Source organism: Choloepus didactylus, chromosome 20 (assembly GCF_015220235.1).
Source record: "Choloepus didactylus isolate mChoDid1 chromosome 20, mChoDid1.pri, whole genome shotgun sequence".
In the NCBI taxonomy this organism is placed as follows: domain Eukaryota; kingdom Metazoa; phylum Chordata; class Mammalia; order Pilosa; family Megalonychidae; genus Choloepus; species Choloepus didactylus.
In genome coordinates this window covers 3,866,639-3,886,349 of record NC_051326.1, presented here as the reverse complement: position 1 = coordinate 3,886,349, position 19,711 = coordinate 3,866,639, and the positions used below count along the sequence as shown (strand labels likewise).

Genomic DNA, 19,711 nt, shown 5'->3' with positions numbered 1-19,711 from the left:
AGAAAAGTGCCCAAACTAAGGCATCAACATGACGATACCTTCACCGAAGAATGGCCGATGGCGTCTGGAACACCTCTGTCAGCTGGAAAGACGTGTGGCTGGTGTCTGTTGGTCCTTTGCTCCTGGCCTGTGTTTCAAAATGGCTTTCTCCAAAATGTCTCTGGGGTTTTGTCTTAGGTCCTCTCTCTCAGTTCTTGTACTCTGTTGCTTCTTTCTCCCAGGGCAATTCTCTGTAATCATCTGGGGTCCTCTCTTAGCTTCTCTAGGACAAACTCTGGGCTTCATCTCTTAGCTTAGCATCTCCATACGTCCTTCTGTCTGCCTCTCCAAGCTTCTCGAAACATCAGCCAAGAAATACCTTTTGCATAATGGCACTTTATGTATTGTGTTTATCATAGGCATGTGCATATAACTAAAACTCCAATTTCATGAAGCAGTGCTTATCTTGACTACTTACAATGCCTTCTTATAATTTCCTATGCTATGCTGTGTTATGGTATTCTATTATAATTTAAACAAAATATTATTCCTGATATAAAACATGTGATTTGTGAGTCAACACTGTTGGTTTTAAAACATTGTTTTATGGCATATTTCTGGGTGTACTTATCTTAAACGTCACAAAATATTGCCAAATTACTCCCTAAAGTGATTGTAATTATTTGCACTCTCACATATCACTCATTCATGGCATTGCCCAACTTTTTAATGTCAATATGATGATTAAAAAATGACTTCTTGTTCGAATACATATTTCCCTGCTTAATAGCGAGTGCATTTGCAAACTCAGCATCACCCCATTCTTGGTACCGAGTTGTATTAGTTAGGGTTCTCTATGGAAACAGAATTAACAAGAGATAGCTATAAATATAAGATTTTATAAAAGTGTCTCATGCAGCTATGGGTATGCACGAGTCCAGATTCCGTAGGGCAGGCAGCAAACCGGCAACTCCAGTGAAGATGTTTGACGAACTCCTCAGGCAGCAAACTGGCAACTTCGATGAATGTGTTCGATGAACTTCTGAGGAAACAAACTGGCAATTTCTATGAACTCCTCAGGATATGCTTCGTTGGTTAGCTGAAGAAGAGGTGAAGGTCCTCTGCCTCGCTTAAAAGTCTTCAACTGATTGGATTAAATCCAGCTGATTGCATTCTCTCATTGTGGAAGACACACCCTTCTTTGATGTGATCAGTCACAGCTGCAGCCAATTGATTGATGATTTAATAAACCAGCCTTCTGGTTTATTAACAGATGTCCTTGTAGTAACGGTTAGGCCAGTGTTTCCTTGACCAGACACCTGGGTACCATCACTTGGCCAAGTTGACACATAAACCTATCACATGCCACTACTATTATAGTTTTGGTTTGTAACTCTACTCTTCATTTCCTGTGGGATCTAAAAGGCAAATGCATAAAAAGTAATGATAAATCAGTGGTTTTGGACTTGTATAAATACGTAATCTGTGACAAGAAGTACATAAAGGTGGGGGACAGAGAGGTATAAGAAAATAGTTTGTTTAAACTGTTGAAGTTGATTTGGTGTAAAAGCAAATGAAGTTGTTATACATCTAGGATGCTAAATTTAAGCCCCATGGTAATTACAAAGAAAATATTTATCAGAGGATGTGGAAGCTCATAGAGTCATAGAATACCGGTTGCCAGGGGTGGGGGACAGGAAAAGTAGAAGTGGAAGTTAAAGTCATGTTCACATTATTAATTTTGGTAGTATTTTGATACTATCACATGAAAGAGTCATGATGTAAGAGGAAAGTATCTTTGAAAAGTTTTGAGAAGGAATTTAAGACAGGGAAATCTGAGATTTAATAATGCAAAGTCAATTAAAAGGGTCGTGACTGAATTACTAGTAGAAGAAGACTGTAGTGTGATCAGGGTCTACGGCACAAAAAACACTTCAAAAGCCATCCCTTCCCCTGCCCCGTGCTGCATACCCAGTCATGCTACCTACCAAGTAATTGATTTCGCTTGTCTACCTTTCAGTATACTTAAAACTCTGAAGCAGATAGTAAATACGAGTCATTGTTTTCTATTAAGTGATAGTTCAATCATGTGAATTCCTTTATGTCCATATTTTAATGATTTATGCAATGTTTTCTAATAAGAGATCACTTATTGCCTTCTCAATCAAAAAGGTTTAAAAGATAATATTCTCATTTTGAAGTATGTAGTCTATGCCAGATACTGTACTTTTATATTTTTAGTTATCTTATTTAATCCTCACAGCATTCCTACAAGGTATAGTATTATCTCAATTTTATAGATTAGAAATAGGTTATAAAAATTAAGTAAGGTCTTGTAGCAAGTAACAGCTGAGATTCAAACATAGGAATGTCTGACTCTAATGTCTGTGATATTTTAATAGTACTATGTTACTGTACTCTTATATGGACACTTCAGAGAGCAAAGTTGAAGTGACTTAGTAGAGAGGGTGGTAGAAATAAAACAAGTTGGTGAGCTACTTCCTATTTCTGAAAGCGTGTGTACACACACACACACACACACACACACACACACACACTTTATTCAGTAAATGACTTTCCTTGTCATCCATTTTATAGTCAGAGTAGCTATCATAGGATCAGTGGTGGAAAGCTGTAGCATATTTAGGGAAACAAGAGTTGCTCCCTAAATTTGTTCTCGTTAAGAGATATGTTTCTAAAATTTCAATTCTTTAAAAAATTTGTTAGAACAGTTTTCATTTTTTAACTATTTGAATGTAGTGGGTTCTCAGTTATTCTAGATGACATAAGGATACACTTTATCTACCTTTGTAATGTATAAGAAAATCTAATTTTTTATCATTAAAAGCAACTTTAAAAATCTACTCACAGGTGTTACTAGGAGAGGGAATGAACAAGCAAATTAAAGGTGTGTTCTGTGGCTTTGGAATGCTATCATCATCAATTCCTTAATGTACAGAATATGGTTATTTTCATACATTTTCAGGTTTTTAATACCTTTTAGATGTCAGCAGTTCCTAAACTGGCATATTTAGCCCAGACCTTTCTTCACTTTTGATTTATATATCCAGTTGGTTATTTGACAGCTCTAATAGGATATTGTGGTGGTTTGGAGCTATGTACCCCAGAAGAACTTGCTCTTAACCGTAATCCATTCGTGTGGATATGAACCAGTTGATGGGCTTACTTCAGTTACGGTGTGGCTCAGCTGATCAGGGTGGGTCTTTCAGGCTGACTTTCCTCAGGCTGAAAGTCAGTGGAACTCGGAAGAGAAGGAAGAAGCCAGGAGAGGCCGCCACATGCATTGCCATGTGACCAAAAAGCCAAGGATCAAGAATCGCCAGCAGCCAGCCCAGAATGCCACAGTTTTCTGGGAGAAAGCATCACCTTGATCTTGACTTGAATTTGGACTTCTCCCAGCCTCAAAACCTGAGCCAATAAATTCCCATTGTTTAAGCCAATCCATCACGTGGTATTTGCTTTAGCAGCCGGGAAATTAAAACAGATACCATCCAGGCATTTCATACCTAACATTTCCAGAACAGAACTCTGATTTCTTCTCTTCCTCCTGTCTCTAGCCTGATTCTCTCCCAGATGGATCACCTCAGTAATCCACCTGGGTGCTTAAGCCAGAAGCATGGGAATTATCCCATATACCTCTCTGCCCCTCATCCCCACATTTCTGTAACATCTTTTGCCTTCAGAGTGTATCTGGAGTCCTCCACTTCTCTCTTTTTCTATGGCTGTCTCTACCTTGTTATAATTTTTCATCTGTCCTCTTTTAACAGAAACAACCAGTTCCCTTTACAACCAGTATTAAAAAAAAAGTGAATTAGATAAGCTCATTTTTAAACTCTTCGATGGCTTTCCATCGAACTGAGGATGAACAACAACTAAAATTCTTAACATAGTCTAACAGACATTTTATAATCTGACCCCTGCCTCTCTCTTCAGACCCATCTTGGCACTAACTCCTTCTGTTGTAGTTAAATTAGTCTTCTTTCACCTCCTCAACCTTGCCATACTCTTTTCTTTGTAAATGCTGTTTTCTCTGTTGGAAATGGTTTTTCCTTACCTGTTCCCATGACTTAATTTCTTCTCATCTTTTAGCATTAGCTCAATTATATCCTCAGAATCCTTCTCTGATCCTTCTATCTAAATAGGTTCCTGTTGTTTTCTCTTGTATTCCCCTGTATTTTTCTTTCATAGTAGTAACCAGAATTTTAATCATGTATTTGTTGGTGTAACTTCATGAAGGCAGGGCTTCATCTGTTTATCCAACCTCTAGGACAGTGTCTGGGATATGGTAGGTGCATTGGACGGTAACCTATTTTGCAGTATTCCTGCTAGCCTTTTTTTTTTTTTTTTTTCCCCTGCTTTTCTGTTTTCTCCCCCCATGCCTTCCTCCTTCTCTTCCTCTTTCCCTTCCATTTTTTTTTAAACTATAAAATATAATACAGAGGAGGAGGGGAAGATGGCAGCATAGAGAGGAGTGGAAGCTAAGTAGTCTCCCTGGAACAACTAAAAAAAACCAGAAACAACTAGTAAATAATCTGGAATAACTGCGGGGGAACAAACGAGACCATCCACTCATCATTCACCAACCTGAATTGGGAGGAATGCCCGAGATCGCAGCATAAAATCTGTAAGTGAAATCTGCGGATCCAAGTCGTGAGACCCTCTCCCCCATAGCCCGAGCTGCAAAGCCTCATGGTGCCAGAGAGAAGCTGTCTCCCAGTAAGTGAATACAGCTTAGCTGAGCTCCAACTGGGGTTTTAAGTAGCGAGTGTGAACTGCTCACTACAGGTACAAATCCCCAAAAAGCAGACAGAGGCTTTAGGTGACGACTGACCTTGGAGAGCTGGAGGGTTGCCTCGGACTAGGTCTGAAGGGGACTATTTGTTTCTTTTTTGGCTCAGTGGAGAAAGCCTCAGCCATTTTCAGTTCCCAGTGCTGTGACTCAGAGAAGTGTAGAGATAGCGCAAGCAGAGAGAGACCATTAAAATGCTAATGACCTCTGTGTAGGGGGTCTATCTTCTCTCAGAGGAAAGGGATGGGGCCCAGCTCTACTATCCACCTTCCATTCTGAACCAGACCCCAGAGCCTTGGAGAAAACAGCCACACCTTCTTACACCAGTCAAGAATTACAGGCTAACAGGTGCCACATGCTGGCAGAAAAGCACAGTGACCTGAGGCATTACAGGGTGGAGCAATTTTCCAAGACACACCCTCAGGGAAACCAGATACTGAATATTTCTTCCCTCTGGGACCTGAGCCTGTTCTGGTCTGGGAAAACCTGATTGGGGTAACCAAGGAAACCATGCCTAGACAACAGAAAATTACAACCTACACTAAGAAAAATGAAATTATGGCCCAGTCAAAGGAACAAACTTACACTTCAACTGTGATACAGGAATTGAAACAACTAATAATAAATCAGTTCAAAAAGTTACGGAAGATATGGTGAAAGAGCTGAACCATGTAATGAAAACCCAGGATGTAAATAAGGTAGAAATGGAAAGTTCGAAAAACCAACTGGCAGAAACTATGGAAATGAAAGGCACAACACAAGAGATGAAAAACACAATGGAAACATACAACAGCAGATCTCAAGAGAAAGAAGAAAACACTTGGGAACTGGAGAACAAGGCACCTGAAATCCTATACACAAAAGAAAAGATAGAGAAAAGAATGGAAAAATACGAGCAACGTCTCCGGGAACTTAAAGACAAAATGAAAAACAAGAATTTACTTGTCATTGGTGTCCCAGAAGGAGAAGAAAAGGGAAAAGGGGCAGAAGTGATAATAGAGGAGATAATCAATGAAAATTTCCCATCGCTTATGAAAGACATAAAATTATGAATCCAAGGAGCTCAGTGTACCCCAGACAAAATAGATCTGAATAGGCCTACACCAAGACACTTAATAATCACATTATCAAATGTCAAAGATAAAGAGAGAATCCTGAAAGCAGCAAGAGAAAAGTGATCCATCACATACAAAGGAAGCTTGATAAGACTGTGTGTGGATTTCTCAATGGAAACCATGGAGGCAAGAAGGAAGTGGTGTGATATATTTAAGATACTGAAAGAGAGAAACCACCAACCAAGAATCCTATGTCCGGCAAAACTATCTTTCAGATATGAGGGAGAGATTAAAATATTATCTGACAAACAGACAATGACAGAGTTTGTGAACAAGATACCTGCTCTACAGGAAACACTAAAGGAAGCACTACAGACAGAAAGGAAAAGACAGAAGTGAGAGGTGTGGAAAACAATTTTGGGAGATAGTAGCACAGCAATGTAAGTACACTGAAGAAAGATGACTGTGAGTATGGTTGAAAGAGGAAGGCTGGGATCATGTGGGACACCAGAACAAGAGATGAATGATAAAGACTGGGACAGTGTAACTCAGGGAAACCTAGGGTGCTCAAGGAGTGTAATAAAAGGTACAAATATGTTTTTACATGAGGTAGAACAAATGAATGTCAACATTACAAGGTGTTAAAAAGAGGGTGGGATTGGGGGGAAAAGACAATCAGTGCAAACTAGAGGCCAGAATTAACAGAAATGTTCTATTATGCTTCCTTTAATGTAACAAAGGCAACATACCATAGCTAAATGCATATGGTGGGTGGGGAATAGGGAAGGATATGGGACTCCTGGCATTGGTGATGTTGTCTGACTCTTTATTCTACTTTAGGTTAGTGCTATCTTTCCTTTTGTTGCTTTGTAGCTATCAAGTTCTTTTTTTGTTTATTTGTTTTTCTCTCTTTTTCTTTCCTTTTGCCTCTCTGCCTTCTTTGACTTTTCCTCTGTCTTTGTGGAAGAAATGGAGATGTCCTTATATAGTGAGTGGTGATGGTGCTCAATACATAAATATGTGACTATACGGGGAACCAACGATTGTTTACTTAGGATGGAATGTATGGTGTGTGAACATAACTGTCTTAAAAGAAATGGGTTGATGAAGAAACCTTGAGGGCACTATATTGAGTGAAATAAGACAGACACATAAAGGCAAATATTGCAGGGTCTCACTGATATGAACTAATTATAATATTTAAACTCATAGAAATGAAATATAAGTTACCGGGATATAGAAATGAAGCTAAAGAATGGGGAGCAGTTGCTTATTATGAGCAGAATGTTCAACTAGGGTGGACTTAAATATTTGGAAATAGACAGGGGTGATGGTATAATGTTATGAGAATAACAGTGCTGAAATGTGTGTGAAGGTGGTAGAAAGGGTAAGCTCAGAGTTATGCATGTCAGTAGAAGGAAAGTTGGAGGTTAAAGATGGGAATGTATAAAATAGTGAATCTTGTGGTGGACAGTGTCCGTGATTAACTTTACAAATATTAGAAATCTCTCTCATGGACTAGAACAAATGTATATCACCGTAACTAGAAGTTAACAATAGAGAGGCATATAGGGAAAAAATATATACCTATTGCAAACTATATACTATAGTTAGTAGTATTTTGACATTCTTTCGTCAATAGTAACAAATGTACTGTACCAAAACTATGAATCAGTAATGGAGCGGGGCATGTTTAGGGGTATGGGAAGATCTGAGTTTCCTTTTTTTTTTTTGTCTTTATTTCTTTTCTGGAGTAGTGAAAATGTTCTAAAAATTGAAAAAAAAATTGTGTTGGATGCACAGCTGTGTGGTGGTGCCGTTGGCAATTGATTGTACACTTTGGATCTTTGGATAGTTGTATGGTATCTGAAAAATCTCAATAAAAATATATATATATATCATACAGATGGATTGTATGGTACGTGAATTTATGTCAATAAAATTGCTTTAAAATACAACATAGTTCCGGGGCCTGAAGGCGGGGCCTGGGGCGACCAGTCCCGCTTCCGCCACCGCAGCGGCCCCTCACATGCTGTGGCCCTGGTGGCTGCCAGCCCTGCCTCCCGCCACCCTGGCATCCCGAGCCGCCTCCTGCTGTGTTGGCCTGGTGCTCAGATGCACTGAGGAGCCATCCCCATCAGTTCCAACCGGTCCATCCCAGGACCTGCTAAACAGAGGACAGCATATTGGGGTCTTTCCCACCCTGCAACTGCAAAATCTGGAACAAGGGCCAGAGCAGCACATGTGTAAAGAAGCAACACATGTCCAAAAGCTTTCAGAGTAACACCTAGAGAATTGTCTATTGAATTACTGCCAGTTTTGTCAATGGATATTGTGAGAAGAGACTTTTCTTCCCCCATTGGATTCCATCATGCCTGGATGTCATTCCTTATGGAACTCTGAGGATTTCCTATCCACCTTTAAACTTGCTATTCCTGTTACCGCTGGGTTACCTTCCCTATGATTTGCTTTAAAAGCCTGAGATTTGCTTTAAAATATTCTGGGGATGATAAATTCTGGGAGTGTGGTGTGGTAGTGATTGGGGAAGGATAAATGAAACAAGCATGACACAGTGTTGATGTTTGTTGAAGCTGGTTCTCGGGCACATGATGTTTGTTGAAGCTGGTTCTCATTTTAGTGTACTTTCTCCCTTTGTGTGTGTGAGTAAAACTTTCTGTAATAAAACACTTTTAAAAATCAATCGTAAGTTTGTGTGTGGATATCATAGCATCTTATGAAACTAAGGAGCTCAAGTACACTAACATTAAGAGCGGTTGATATCTGCTCCTAGAGTTTTGTGTGAATTCAGCAAAGTGGTGATGTGCAAGATCAACATGCACAGTTCAGTGATGTTTCTGTACACTGGTAATGAACAATCTGATGGAGAAATCAAGGAAAAATTCCATTCACAATTGCAACTAAAAGAATCAAATATCTAGGAATAAATTTAACTAAGGGTATAAAGGACTTGTGCACAGAAAACTATAAAGCATTGCTTAAAGAAATCAAGACTTAAATAAATGAAAGGACTTTCTGTGTTTATGTATTGGTAGATTAAATATTATTAATATGTCAGTCCTGCCCAGAGTTATTTAAATGTAAACACAAGCCCATCACAATTCCAAAATCTTCTTTGCAGAAAATGTAAAAAACAGTCATCAAATCTATATGGAAGGATAAGGGAATCTGAATAGCCAGCGCAGCTTGAGAAAGCAAGAACTGCATTGGAGGACTCATACTTCCTGATTTAAACTTATCGCAAAGCACAGTAATCAAAACACTGTGGTACTGGCACAAGAACAGGCATTTAGACCAATGGAATTGAGAGTTCAGAAACAACCCCCTAACATCTATGGCCAACTGATTTTTGAATAGGGTGTCAAGTCCTCTCAGTGGGGAAAGAATAGTCTCTTCAACAAATGGTGCTGGGAAAACTGGATATCCAGATGCAAAAAGATGAAGGTGGACTCCTCCCTCACACCGTATATAAAAGTGAACTCAAAATGGATAGAAGACCTAAGTGTAAGAATCAGATAAAACTCCTAGAAGGAAAAATAGGGACGCATCTGCAGGATCTTTTGTTGGGCATTGGTTTCTTAATGACTTTACACCAAAAGCATGAGCAACAAAAGAAAAAAAATAGTTAAATGGGACATAATCAAAATAAAAAAAAATCTGTGCATCAAAAGACTTTATCATGAAACTAAAAAGACTACCTACTTAATTGGAGAAAATATTTGGAAACCACATATCCCATAAGGGTTTAGTATGCAGAATGCATAAGGAAATCCTAAAATTCAACAATGAAAAGACAACCCAATTAAAAAATGGACAAAAGACTTGAATAGACAGTTCTCCAAAGAAGATATACAAATGGCTGATGGACACATGAAAATAATCTCAACATCATTAACAATAAAAGAAATGCAAATCAAAACCACGAGACACTATTTCACTCCCACTGCAATGACTACTATTAAAAAATTGGAAAATTACACATGCTGAGGGGATGTGAAGCCATGGGAACACTAATTTATTGTTTGTGGGAATGTAAAATGATGCAGCTGCCATGCAAAATGGTTTGGTGGTTCCTCATAAAACTAAGTATAGAGTTACTATATGATCTGGCAGTCCGCTTCTAGGTGTATGCTCAAAAGAATTGAAAGCAGGGATTTGAACAGATATTTGCACCCTGATGTTCATAGTGGTGTTACTCACAATTGCCAGAAGACAGAAACAACCCAGGCGTCCATCAACAGATGAATGGAGAAACAAAATGTGTTTTATACACACAATGGACTGTCATTCAGCTGTAAAAATGAATGTAGTTTTGATACGTGTGACAGAACTTGGATGAACCTTGAAGACATCATGTTGCATGAAATAAGCCAGACACAAGTGCCAGGTATTGTATGTTCTGAATGATGTGCAGTAGTTGGGATAAACAAGTTTGTAGAGGCAGAAACTAGAATATAGGTTACTAGGCATTGGGCTAGGAATAAGAAATGGTGAGTTAATCCTTAAATTGTATAGTTTCTGTTTGATGATGGAAAAGTTTTGGTGATGGATGGTGGTGGAGATAATACAACACTGTGAACATAATAGCACTGAATTGTATATTTGAATGTTGTTAAAAGGGTAAATTTCAGTTGTATATATGTTACTAGAATAATAAGTAAAGTTAAAACAAAGAAAAAGCAAACCTGTAGGACTTTACAACATGAACAGTGAACCCCAATGTAAGCTCTGGATAATAGTTAAGAGTAGAATTAGATTAGAATATACTTTTATCAGTTGAACAGAGGTATCACACTGATACATAGTTTTAATAATAGTGAAAATGATGTGTGTGATGGGAGGTTTATGGGAACTCTGTTGTCTGCATGATTTTTCTGAAAACCTACAACTTCTTTAATAAAAAAAAATAAATAAAAGAATTTGGTAATATTTTAGTTAATATGTTTCTTAAGTGTCTACAAAGGAAGATAGGGAGGAAGGAAGGGAGGGAGGTAGGGAAAGAAAGAAGGAAAGAAGGAAGAACGAAGGAAGGAAGATACGCAAAGAAAAGTAAGTGGTACATATTCATTTCATTATTTTCTTGATCACCATGCTATTGTTAAGTTATTCACGCTGTTTAGTGTATATACGTTATATATATGTATATACACTATTCATATATATAAACTACCCCTTTCAGAGCACTTTAAGTAGAGTTGTTTTATGGAGTATTTGTATTACCTGGTAGTTACCATACAGGTTACAGATGACTATTCAGGTAATGAAAACACAGTACACTAGACCGTAATTCCCGGTGAGGCGTGTGCATATGTCTGTTACAGAGGCATGGGCCCAGATGGGGAGGAGGATCGGTGTGCAGGATTGACATGAAGACATCTGCCTTCCAGTTCAGGTTCTGCTATGTACAGTTGTGCAAGTATCTGATCCCTTCTGGCCCTGTGTTTCTTCCTCTGTAAAAACAAAAGGATGGATTCAGAGATTTGTGACTATTTTTACCTAATAAAAATCTACCCCCCCCCCATCTCCATCTCAGAGGAAAGGATGTGATGTATTGAAAATGTTGCCTTTCCTGCTTCCCTCTCCCAGGTATGCGTATTCTGGGATTCTGAGACAGACCTTTTAAGTCTGGCTAGTCCTTGTAAAGAGATCAGTGGATGCTAATCTTTCATCTGTCCACTCATGTAATAATGTTCCCCATCTCTTGAAATTGTTCTGTTTATTCTTGATGACTAATGTGCTTTATTCATTTTAGATCTGAGGGTTTAAACACAATCACCAAAGGTCAGACATTATATAAATTAGTGAATGAACCATGTGTAATAATTCTGTTTTTTTCCCCCCTGTATTTATGTCCAGTTTTCAATTCTGCAGCTGATATTTGACCTTAACTTTGGGGTGGCTATAGATAATGATGAGGGCTTTGGCCAATTGGTGCACTTATGACCCTGCTCAGTGGGCATCTACTATCCTGTACTCTGCCTGATTGTCATTTGGGCGAAAGGGGCCGTGTGATGCCATATTTTCTAAATGTTCAGGAGGACTATGGTTGTGGTCTACCATTTTCTGGTCTCTGTTTTACTCTTTGTGGGCAAGATACCTTAAACCCAGTCCTGAATTAAATGTTTGAATGGGAAGTAATTAGATATTCAGTTAGTGTTTGTTTGATTCTTTTGATTCTGTTATCACCTCCTGGTAGTCAGGTGATATCTCTGTATGGTTTGAAAACCTAGTATTCTGGAAGTAAGGGCTAAGATCATTTAGACTATTAGGACTAGACAAACCAGTCTTCTTCTGTGTACTCTTAGGTTAGCCATGAAAAAGCAGGATATTAGGAAATTTCTCTGTTCTGTGGCAACAATTGGATTCCTTAAGTGGGATATTTTGACAACAGATCTGGAAAATCATGAACATTCAGGGTGTACTTTATTTTTTTCATTGTGTACTTTTAAATTAAGGACTGCTTTTCCCTTGCCTTCCTCTCTTCCCACCATCCTTTGACCCTTTCTCCCCCCATCTTGTTCTCACTCTCCTTCCCTTTTCTTCCTTTCCAGAGCATGAATTTGACCTATCCATGGTGGTAGCATATTCTGGGCATTGTACTAATATAGACTCTTGTATAGATGATGAGAACTCATTGTTATTGATGGGTGATATGATGGGATATTTTTGTAATGCCCTTGTGTTTGGGTTTTGGGTTATGTGTAAATTATAACACTATATAGTAGATAAGCTTTTTAAAGACTGGGTTCCTGTTTCTATGTGCTAGGACATGTTTATAGTGTTGTGAAGCAGTGGGAACCCTTAATTATTAAAGGTCATTTAATAACATCCTTAAAGAGTATTACTAAATTCTGAAAGTTATTTCTATTAGGCTGTATGTCCCTTGCTGTGATCTTAGTGTAATGTAATTTTTTTATAGGATGGAATCTTTAAGATGAGCCTTTCTCCACACGGGACGCTCCTTGCAGCCATTCACTTCTCGGGGAAGCTGAGCATCTGGGCCGTTCCCTCTCTGAGACAGCAGGGGGAATGGGGTCAGGAGGACCAGGTATGTCTCTTGGTCATGGCTATTCTTAGAATATTATTATCTTAGGGTGAGTACTGACAATACTTATTTCGTTTTGTTGATATTTTACTGTTGTGCACATCTGATATTTATTCTCATCATTCTTAAGCTGTCCTATTCTTTAGTTAAATTTTATCAATACAATAGGATAAATTAAGAATAGGGTAGCACTGTGTACTGATTTTAATTTGTAGCATAATAGTTTCTGTGTACTTAGTGTAATGTGACTGTGGAACTCTCCATTTATTTCTGTTTTTGTCATTCTAAAACTACAGAATGGGGGTGTTCATTTTTTCAGCAAAAGTTAACTCATATGATTAAGAATTTAGAGGGAACTCTGTATGAAAACAGATAAAATAAACATCCTAAAGGGCTCACAATTCTTCCAAAATCTTGCAATGTTAGTAATATGGGGCTTACTTAAGGCTTGAAGGGAATTATCTTTTCTTCACTCGAAAAGTGGGTAGCTAAGACATAGAGAAAGATGGAATGGTTTGTTTTTTGGACTAGGAATGGAATGACAGGTTTTAAGGAGTAAATGATTTGGTTGCTTAGTGGAATCAACATCTAAATCTGTTGTACTTAAAATCACAATAGGAGGTTAAAGTCTGCTCATCTAATGCCATGTATTGTGATAGATAGAAGGTTTTAGAAAAATCTTTTGTCAGCTGGGTCAAGTTTACACTATAAATCTTTCACTGCGTTAAAGATTAGTATTGCCTCCCCTTTCCCATTTTGTTATAGGCATATCTTGTCACTAGCTTTGGTGGATAGTTTTATGATTCTAAGATTGGTGCTTATTTCCTGGATGATCTGAATGGATCAATGATTTCTTATCAGAATTCTTTTTTCATCAAACTGTAGAGAAAGAATTAATTAAAATAATAGAGGAAAAGAGAAAGGGGCTCTACATTTGTTTGTACTCTATTCAAAGACAACTTTATTGTTTTAGCTATTCTTTATCCTTTTCTCTTATTGATAGCCCCCCCCCCCCCATTCATTCACTTCTTTTTAATACGGTCTGCACAGCACTCCCACTCTTGGAGTTATTGATCAAGATTTGCTCTATATTGAAGATGTACTTCAGCCTACTGCTTCAGAAGCTAAATACAAAGGGCATTCTTTCTTTCTCCTCTAAAAATTAAAGCTGAGTTGACTTATCTTTTTTCTGTAGGACTGGAGTAGATCAGCTCTCAGAGTGGTTTGTTTTCACATTAACTAGGCACATCACGCTGCAGCGCCTCCTCCGGACTGTGAAGGAACTGACTGGTGATCTGTGCCGTTCGTGTCGTAATGCTTGGACTTCACAAGGCACAATTCATGTAGTCTGTGTTTTGCATCCATATTCCAAATAAAGGCATTATTGAGATAATTGATCCAAAAGATATGGTGTATTTTTCATGGTTATCACAGTGGAGTGATAAAGTCCCAGCTTCTTTCGTTTAGGAGAATCCTCTTTCTGTATGTGGGAAATTTCACAGTTGGGTAAAATGCTGTTTAGATAGTGACAACTTTGAAGATGTTTTTTCTGGCTCTGTTTTCTTAATTATTTTCTTTCACCTGTTAGGAATATTGATCAATTTCTGAAGCACACTTTATATTTCATCTTGTGAGTATCCTAGAATGTCATCACTGTGGTGTGAAGGGTAGTCACGAGAGGCGGGGCAAGATGGCAGACTGGTGAGCTGTATGTTTTAGTTACTCCTCCAGGAAAGTAGGTAGAAAGCCAGGAACTGCGTGGACTGGACACCACAGAGCAATCTGACTTTGGGCATACTTCATACAACACTCATGAAAACGTGGAACTGCTGAGATCAGCGAAATCTGTAAGTTTTTGCAGCCAGGGGACCCGCGCCCCTCCCTGCCAGGCTCAGTCCCGTGGCAGGAGGGGCTGTCAGCTCCGGGAAGGAGAAGGGAGAACTGCAGTGGCAGCCCTTATCGGAAACTCATTCTGCTGATCCAAACTCCAACCATAGATAGACGGAGACCAGACACGAGAGAATCTGAGAGCAGCCAGCCCAGCAGAGAGGAGACAGGCATAGAAAAAAAACAACACGAAAAACTCCAAAATAAAAGCGGAGGATTTTTGGAGTTCTGGTGAGCGTGGAAGGGGGAAGGGCAGAGCTCAGGCCCGAGCTCGGGCCCTGAGGCGCATATGCAAATCCCGAAGAAAAGCTGATCTCTCTGCCCTGTGGACCTTTCCTTAATGGCCCTGGTTGCTTTGTCTCTTAGCATTTCAATAACCCATTAGATCTCTGAGGAGGGCCCTTTTTTTTTTTTTTTTTCTTTAATCCTTTTTTCTTTTTCTAAAAGAATTACTCTAAGAAGCCCAATACAGAAAGCTTCAAAGACCTGCAATTTGGGCAGGTCAAGTCAAGAGCAGAACTAGGAGAGCTCTGAGACAAAACGCAATAATCCAGTGGCTGAGAAAATTCACTAAACACCACAACTTCCCAAGAAGAGGGGGGTGTCCGCTCACAGCCATCATCCTGGTGGACAGGAAACACTCCTGCCCATCGCCAGCCCTATAGCCCAGAACTGCCCCAGACAACCCAGTGTGACGGAAGTGCTTTAAATAACAGGCACACACCACAAAACTGGGCGTGGACATTAGCCTTCCCTGCAACCTCAGCTGATTGTCCCAGAGTTGGGAAGGTAGAGCAGTGTGAATTAACAAAGCCCCATTCAGCCATCATTTCAGCAGACTGGGAGCCTCCCTACACAGCCCAGCAGCCCAGAACTGCCCTGGGGGGACGGCACTCACCTGTGACATAGCACAGTCATCCCTCAACAGAGGACCAGGGGGTGCACGGCCTGGAAGAGGGGCCCACTTGCAAGTCTCAGGAGCCATACGCCAATACCAAGGACTTGTGGGTCAGTGGCAGAGACAAACTGTGGCAGGACTGAACTGAAGGATTAGACTATTGCAGCAGCCTTAAAACTCTAGGATCACCAGGGAGATTTGATTGTTAGAGCCACCCCCCCCCCTCCCTGACTGCCCAGAAACACGCCCCATATACAGGGCAGGCAACACCAACTACACACGCAAGCTTGGTACACCAATTGGACCCCACAAGACTCACTCCCCCACTCACCAAAAAGGCTAAGCAGGGGAGAACTGGCTTGTGGAGAACAGGTGGCTCGTGGATGCCACCTGCTGGTTAGTTAGAGAAAGTGTACTCCACGAAGCTGTAGATCTGATAAATTAGAGATAAGGACTTCAATTGGTCTACAAATCCTAAAAGAACCCTATCAAGTTCAGCAAATGCCACGAGGCCAAAAACAACAGAAAACTATAAAGCATATGAAAAAACCAGACGATATGGATAACCCAAGCCCAAGCACCCAAATCAAAAGACCAGAAGAGACACAGCACCTAGAGCAGCTACTCAAAGAACTAAAGATGAACAATGAGACCATAGTACGGGAGACAAAGGAAATCAAGAAGACCCTAGAAGAGCATAAAGAAGACATTGCAAGACTAAATAAAAAAATGGATGATCTTATGGAAATTAAAGAAACTGTTGACCAAATTAAAAAGATTCTGGACACTCATAGTACAAGACTAGAGGAAGTTGAACGACGAATCAGTGACCTGGAAGATGACAGAATGGAAAATGAAAGCATAAAAGAAAGAATGGGGAAAAAAATTGAAAAAATCGAAATGGACCTCAGGGATATGATAGATAATATGAAACGTCCAAATATAAGACTCATTGGTGTCCCAGAAGGGGAAGAAAAGGGTAAAGGTCTAGGAAGAGTATTCAAAGAAATTGTTGGGGAAAACTTCCCAAATCTTCTAAACAACATAAATACACAAATCATAAATGCTCAGCGAACCCCAAATAGAATAAATCCAAATAAACCCACTCCGAGACATATACTGATCACACTGTCAAACACAGAAGAGAAGGAGCAAGTTCTGAAAGCAGCAAGAGAAAAGCAATTCACCACATACAAAGGAAACAGCATAAGACTAAGTAGTGACTACTCAGCAGCCACCATGGAGGCGAGAAGGCAGTGGCACGATATATTTAAAATTCTGAGTGAGAAAAATTTCCAGCCAAGAATACTTTATCCAGCAAAGCTCTCCTTCAAATTTGAGGGAGAGCTTAAATTTTTCATAGACAAACAAATGCTGAGAGAATATGCTAACAAGAGACCTGCCCTACTGGAGATACTAAAGGGAGCCCTACAGACAGAGAAACAAAGAAAGGACAGAGAGACTTGGAGAAAGGTTCAGTACTAAAGAGATTCGGTATGGGTACAATAAAGGATATTAATAGACAGAGGGGAAAAATATGACAAACATAAACCAAAGGATAAGATGGCTGATTCAAGAAATGCCTTCACGGTTATAACGTTGAATGTAAATGGATTAAACTCCCCAATTAAAAGATATACATTCGCAGAATGGACCAAAAAAAATGAACCATCAATATGTTGCATACAAGAGACTCATCTTAGACACAGGGACACAAAGAAATTGAAAGTGAAAGGATGGAAGAAAATATTTCATGCAAGCTACAGCCAAAAGAAAGCAGGTGTAGCAATATTAATCTCAGATAAAATAGACTTCAAATGCAGGGATGTTTTGAGAGACAAAGAAGGCCACTACATACTAATAAAAGGGGCAATTCAGCAAGAAGAAATAACAATCGTAAATGTCTATGCACCCAATCAAGGTGCCACAAAATACATGAGAGAAACACTGGCAAAACTAAAGGAAGCAATTGATGTTTCCACAATAATTGTGGGAGACTTCAACACATCACTCTCTCCTATAGATAGATCAACCAGACAGAAGACCAATAAGGAAATTGAAAACCTAAACAATCTGATAAATGAATTAGATTTAACAGACATATACAGGACATTACATCCCAAATCACCAGGATACACATACTTTTCTAGTGCTCACGGAACTTTCTCCAGAATAGATCATATGCTGGGACATAAAACAAGCCTCAATACATTTAAAAAGATTGAAATTATTCAAAGCACATTCTCTGACCACAATGGAATACAATTAGAAGTCAATAACCATCAGAGACTTAGAAAATTCACAAATACCTGGAGGTTAAACAACACACTCCTAAACAATCAGTGGGTTAAAGAAGAAATAGCAAGAGAAATTGCTAAATATATAGAGACGAATGAAAATGAGAACACAACATACCAAAACCTATGGGATGCAGCAAAAGCAGTGCTAAGGGGGAAATTTATAGCACTAAACGCATATATTAAAAAGGAAGAAAGAGCCAAAATCAAAGAACTAATGGATCAACTGAAGAAGCTAGAAAATGAACAGCAAACCAATCCTAAACCAAGTACAAGAAAAGAAATAACAAGGATTAAAGCGGAAATAAATGACGTAGAGAACAAAAAAAGAATAGAGAGGATAAATATCACCAAAAGTTGGTTCTTTGAGAAGATCAACAAGATTGACAAGCCCCTAGCTAGACTGACAAAATCAAAAAGAGAGAAGACCCATATAAACAAAATAATGAATGAAAAAGGTGACATAACTGCAGATCCTGAAGAAATTAAAAAAATTATAAGAGGATATTATGAACAACTGTATGGCAACAAACTGGATAATGTAGAAGAAATGGACAATTTCCTGGAAACATATGAACAACCTAGACTGACCAGAGAAGAAATAGAAGACCTCAACCAACCCATCACAAGCAAAGAGATCCAATCAGTCATCAAAAATCTTCCCACAAGTAAATGCCCAGGGCCAGATGGCTTCACAGGGGAATTCTACCAAACTTTCCAGAAAGAACTGACACCAATCTTACTCAAACTCTTTCAAAACATTGAAAAAAATGGAACACTACCTAACTCATTTTATGAAGCTAACATCAATCTAATACCAAAACCAGGCAAAGATGCTACAAAAAAGGAAAACTACCGGCCAATCTCCCTAATGAATATAGATGCAAAAATCCTCAACAAAATCCTTGCAAATCGAATCCAAAGACACATTAAAAAAATCATACACCATGACCAAGTGGGGTTCATTCCAGGCATGCAAGGATGGTTCAACATAAGAAAATCAATCAACGTATTACAACACATTAACAAGTCAAAAGGGAAAAATCAATTGATCATCTCAATAGATGCTGAAAAAGCATTTGACAAAATCCAACATCCCTTTTTGATCAAAACACTTCAAAAGGTAGGAATTGAAGGAAACTTCCTCAACATGATAAAGAGCATATATGAAAAACCCACAGCCAGCATAGTACTCAATGGTGAGAGACTGAAAGCCTTCCCTCTAAGATCAGGAACAAGACAAGGATGCCCGCTGTCACCACTGTTATTCAACATTGTGCTGGAAGTGCTAGCCAGGGCAATCCGGCAAGACAAAGAAATAGAAGGCATCCAAATTGGAAAAGAAGAAGTAAAACTGTCATTGTTTGCAGATGATGTAATCTTATATCTAGAAAACCCTGAGAAATCGACGATACAGCTACTAGAGCTAATAAACAAATTTAGCAAAGTAGCGGGATACAAGGTTAATGCACATAAGTCAGTAATGTTTCTATATGGTAGAAATGAACAAACTGAAGAGACACTCAAGAAAAAGATACCATTTTCAATAGCAACTAAAAAAATCAAGTACCTAGGAATAAACTTAACCAAAGATGTAAAAGACCTATACAAAGAAAACTACATAACTCTACTAAAAGAAATAGAAGGGGACCTTAAAAGATGAAAAAATATTCCATGTTCATGGATAGGAAGACTAAATGTCATTAAGATGTCAATTCTACC

The 19,711-nt window shown here is 38.9% G+C and overlaps 1 protein-coding gene across 2 annotated transcripts in view; it reads left to right on the top strand.

The window, feature by feature from the left end:
• The window catches only part of NBAS (NBAS subunit of NRZ tethering complex), a 397,863-nt gene that overhangs the window by 71,901 nt on the left and 306,251 nt on the right, over positions 1–19,711 (top strand). For both annotated transcript variants that reach the window (XM_037813443.1, XM_037813445.1), the window contains exon 12: positions 12,782–12,910. In XM_037813443.1, coding sequence (XP_037669371.1) covers positions 12,782–12,910 — 129 coding nt within the window. The remainder of the gene's footprint in view (positions 1–12,781; positions 12,911–19,711) is intronic.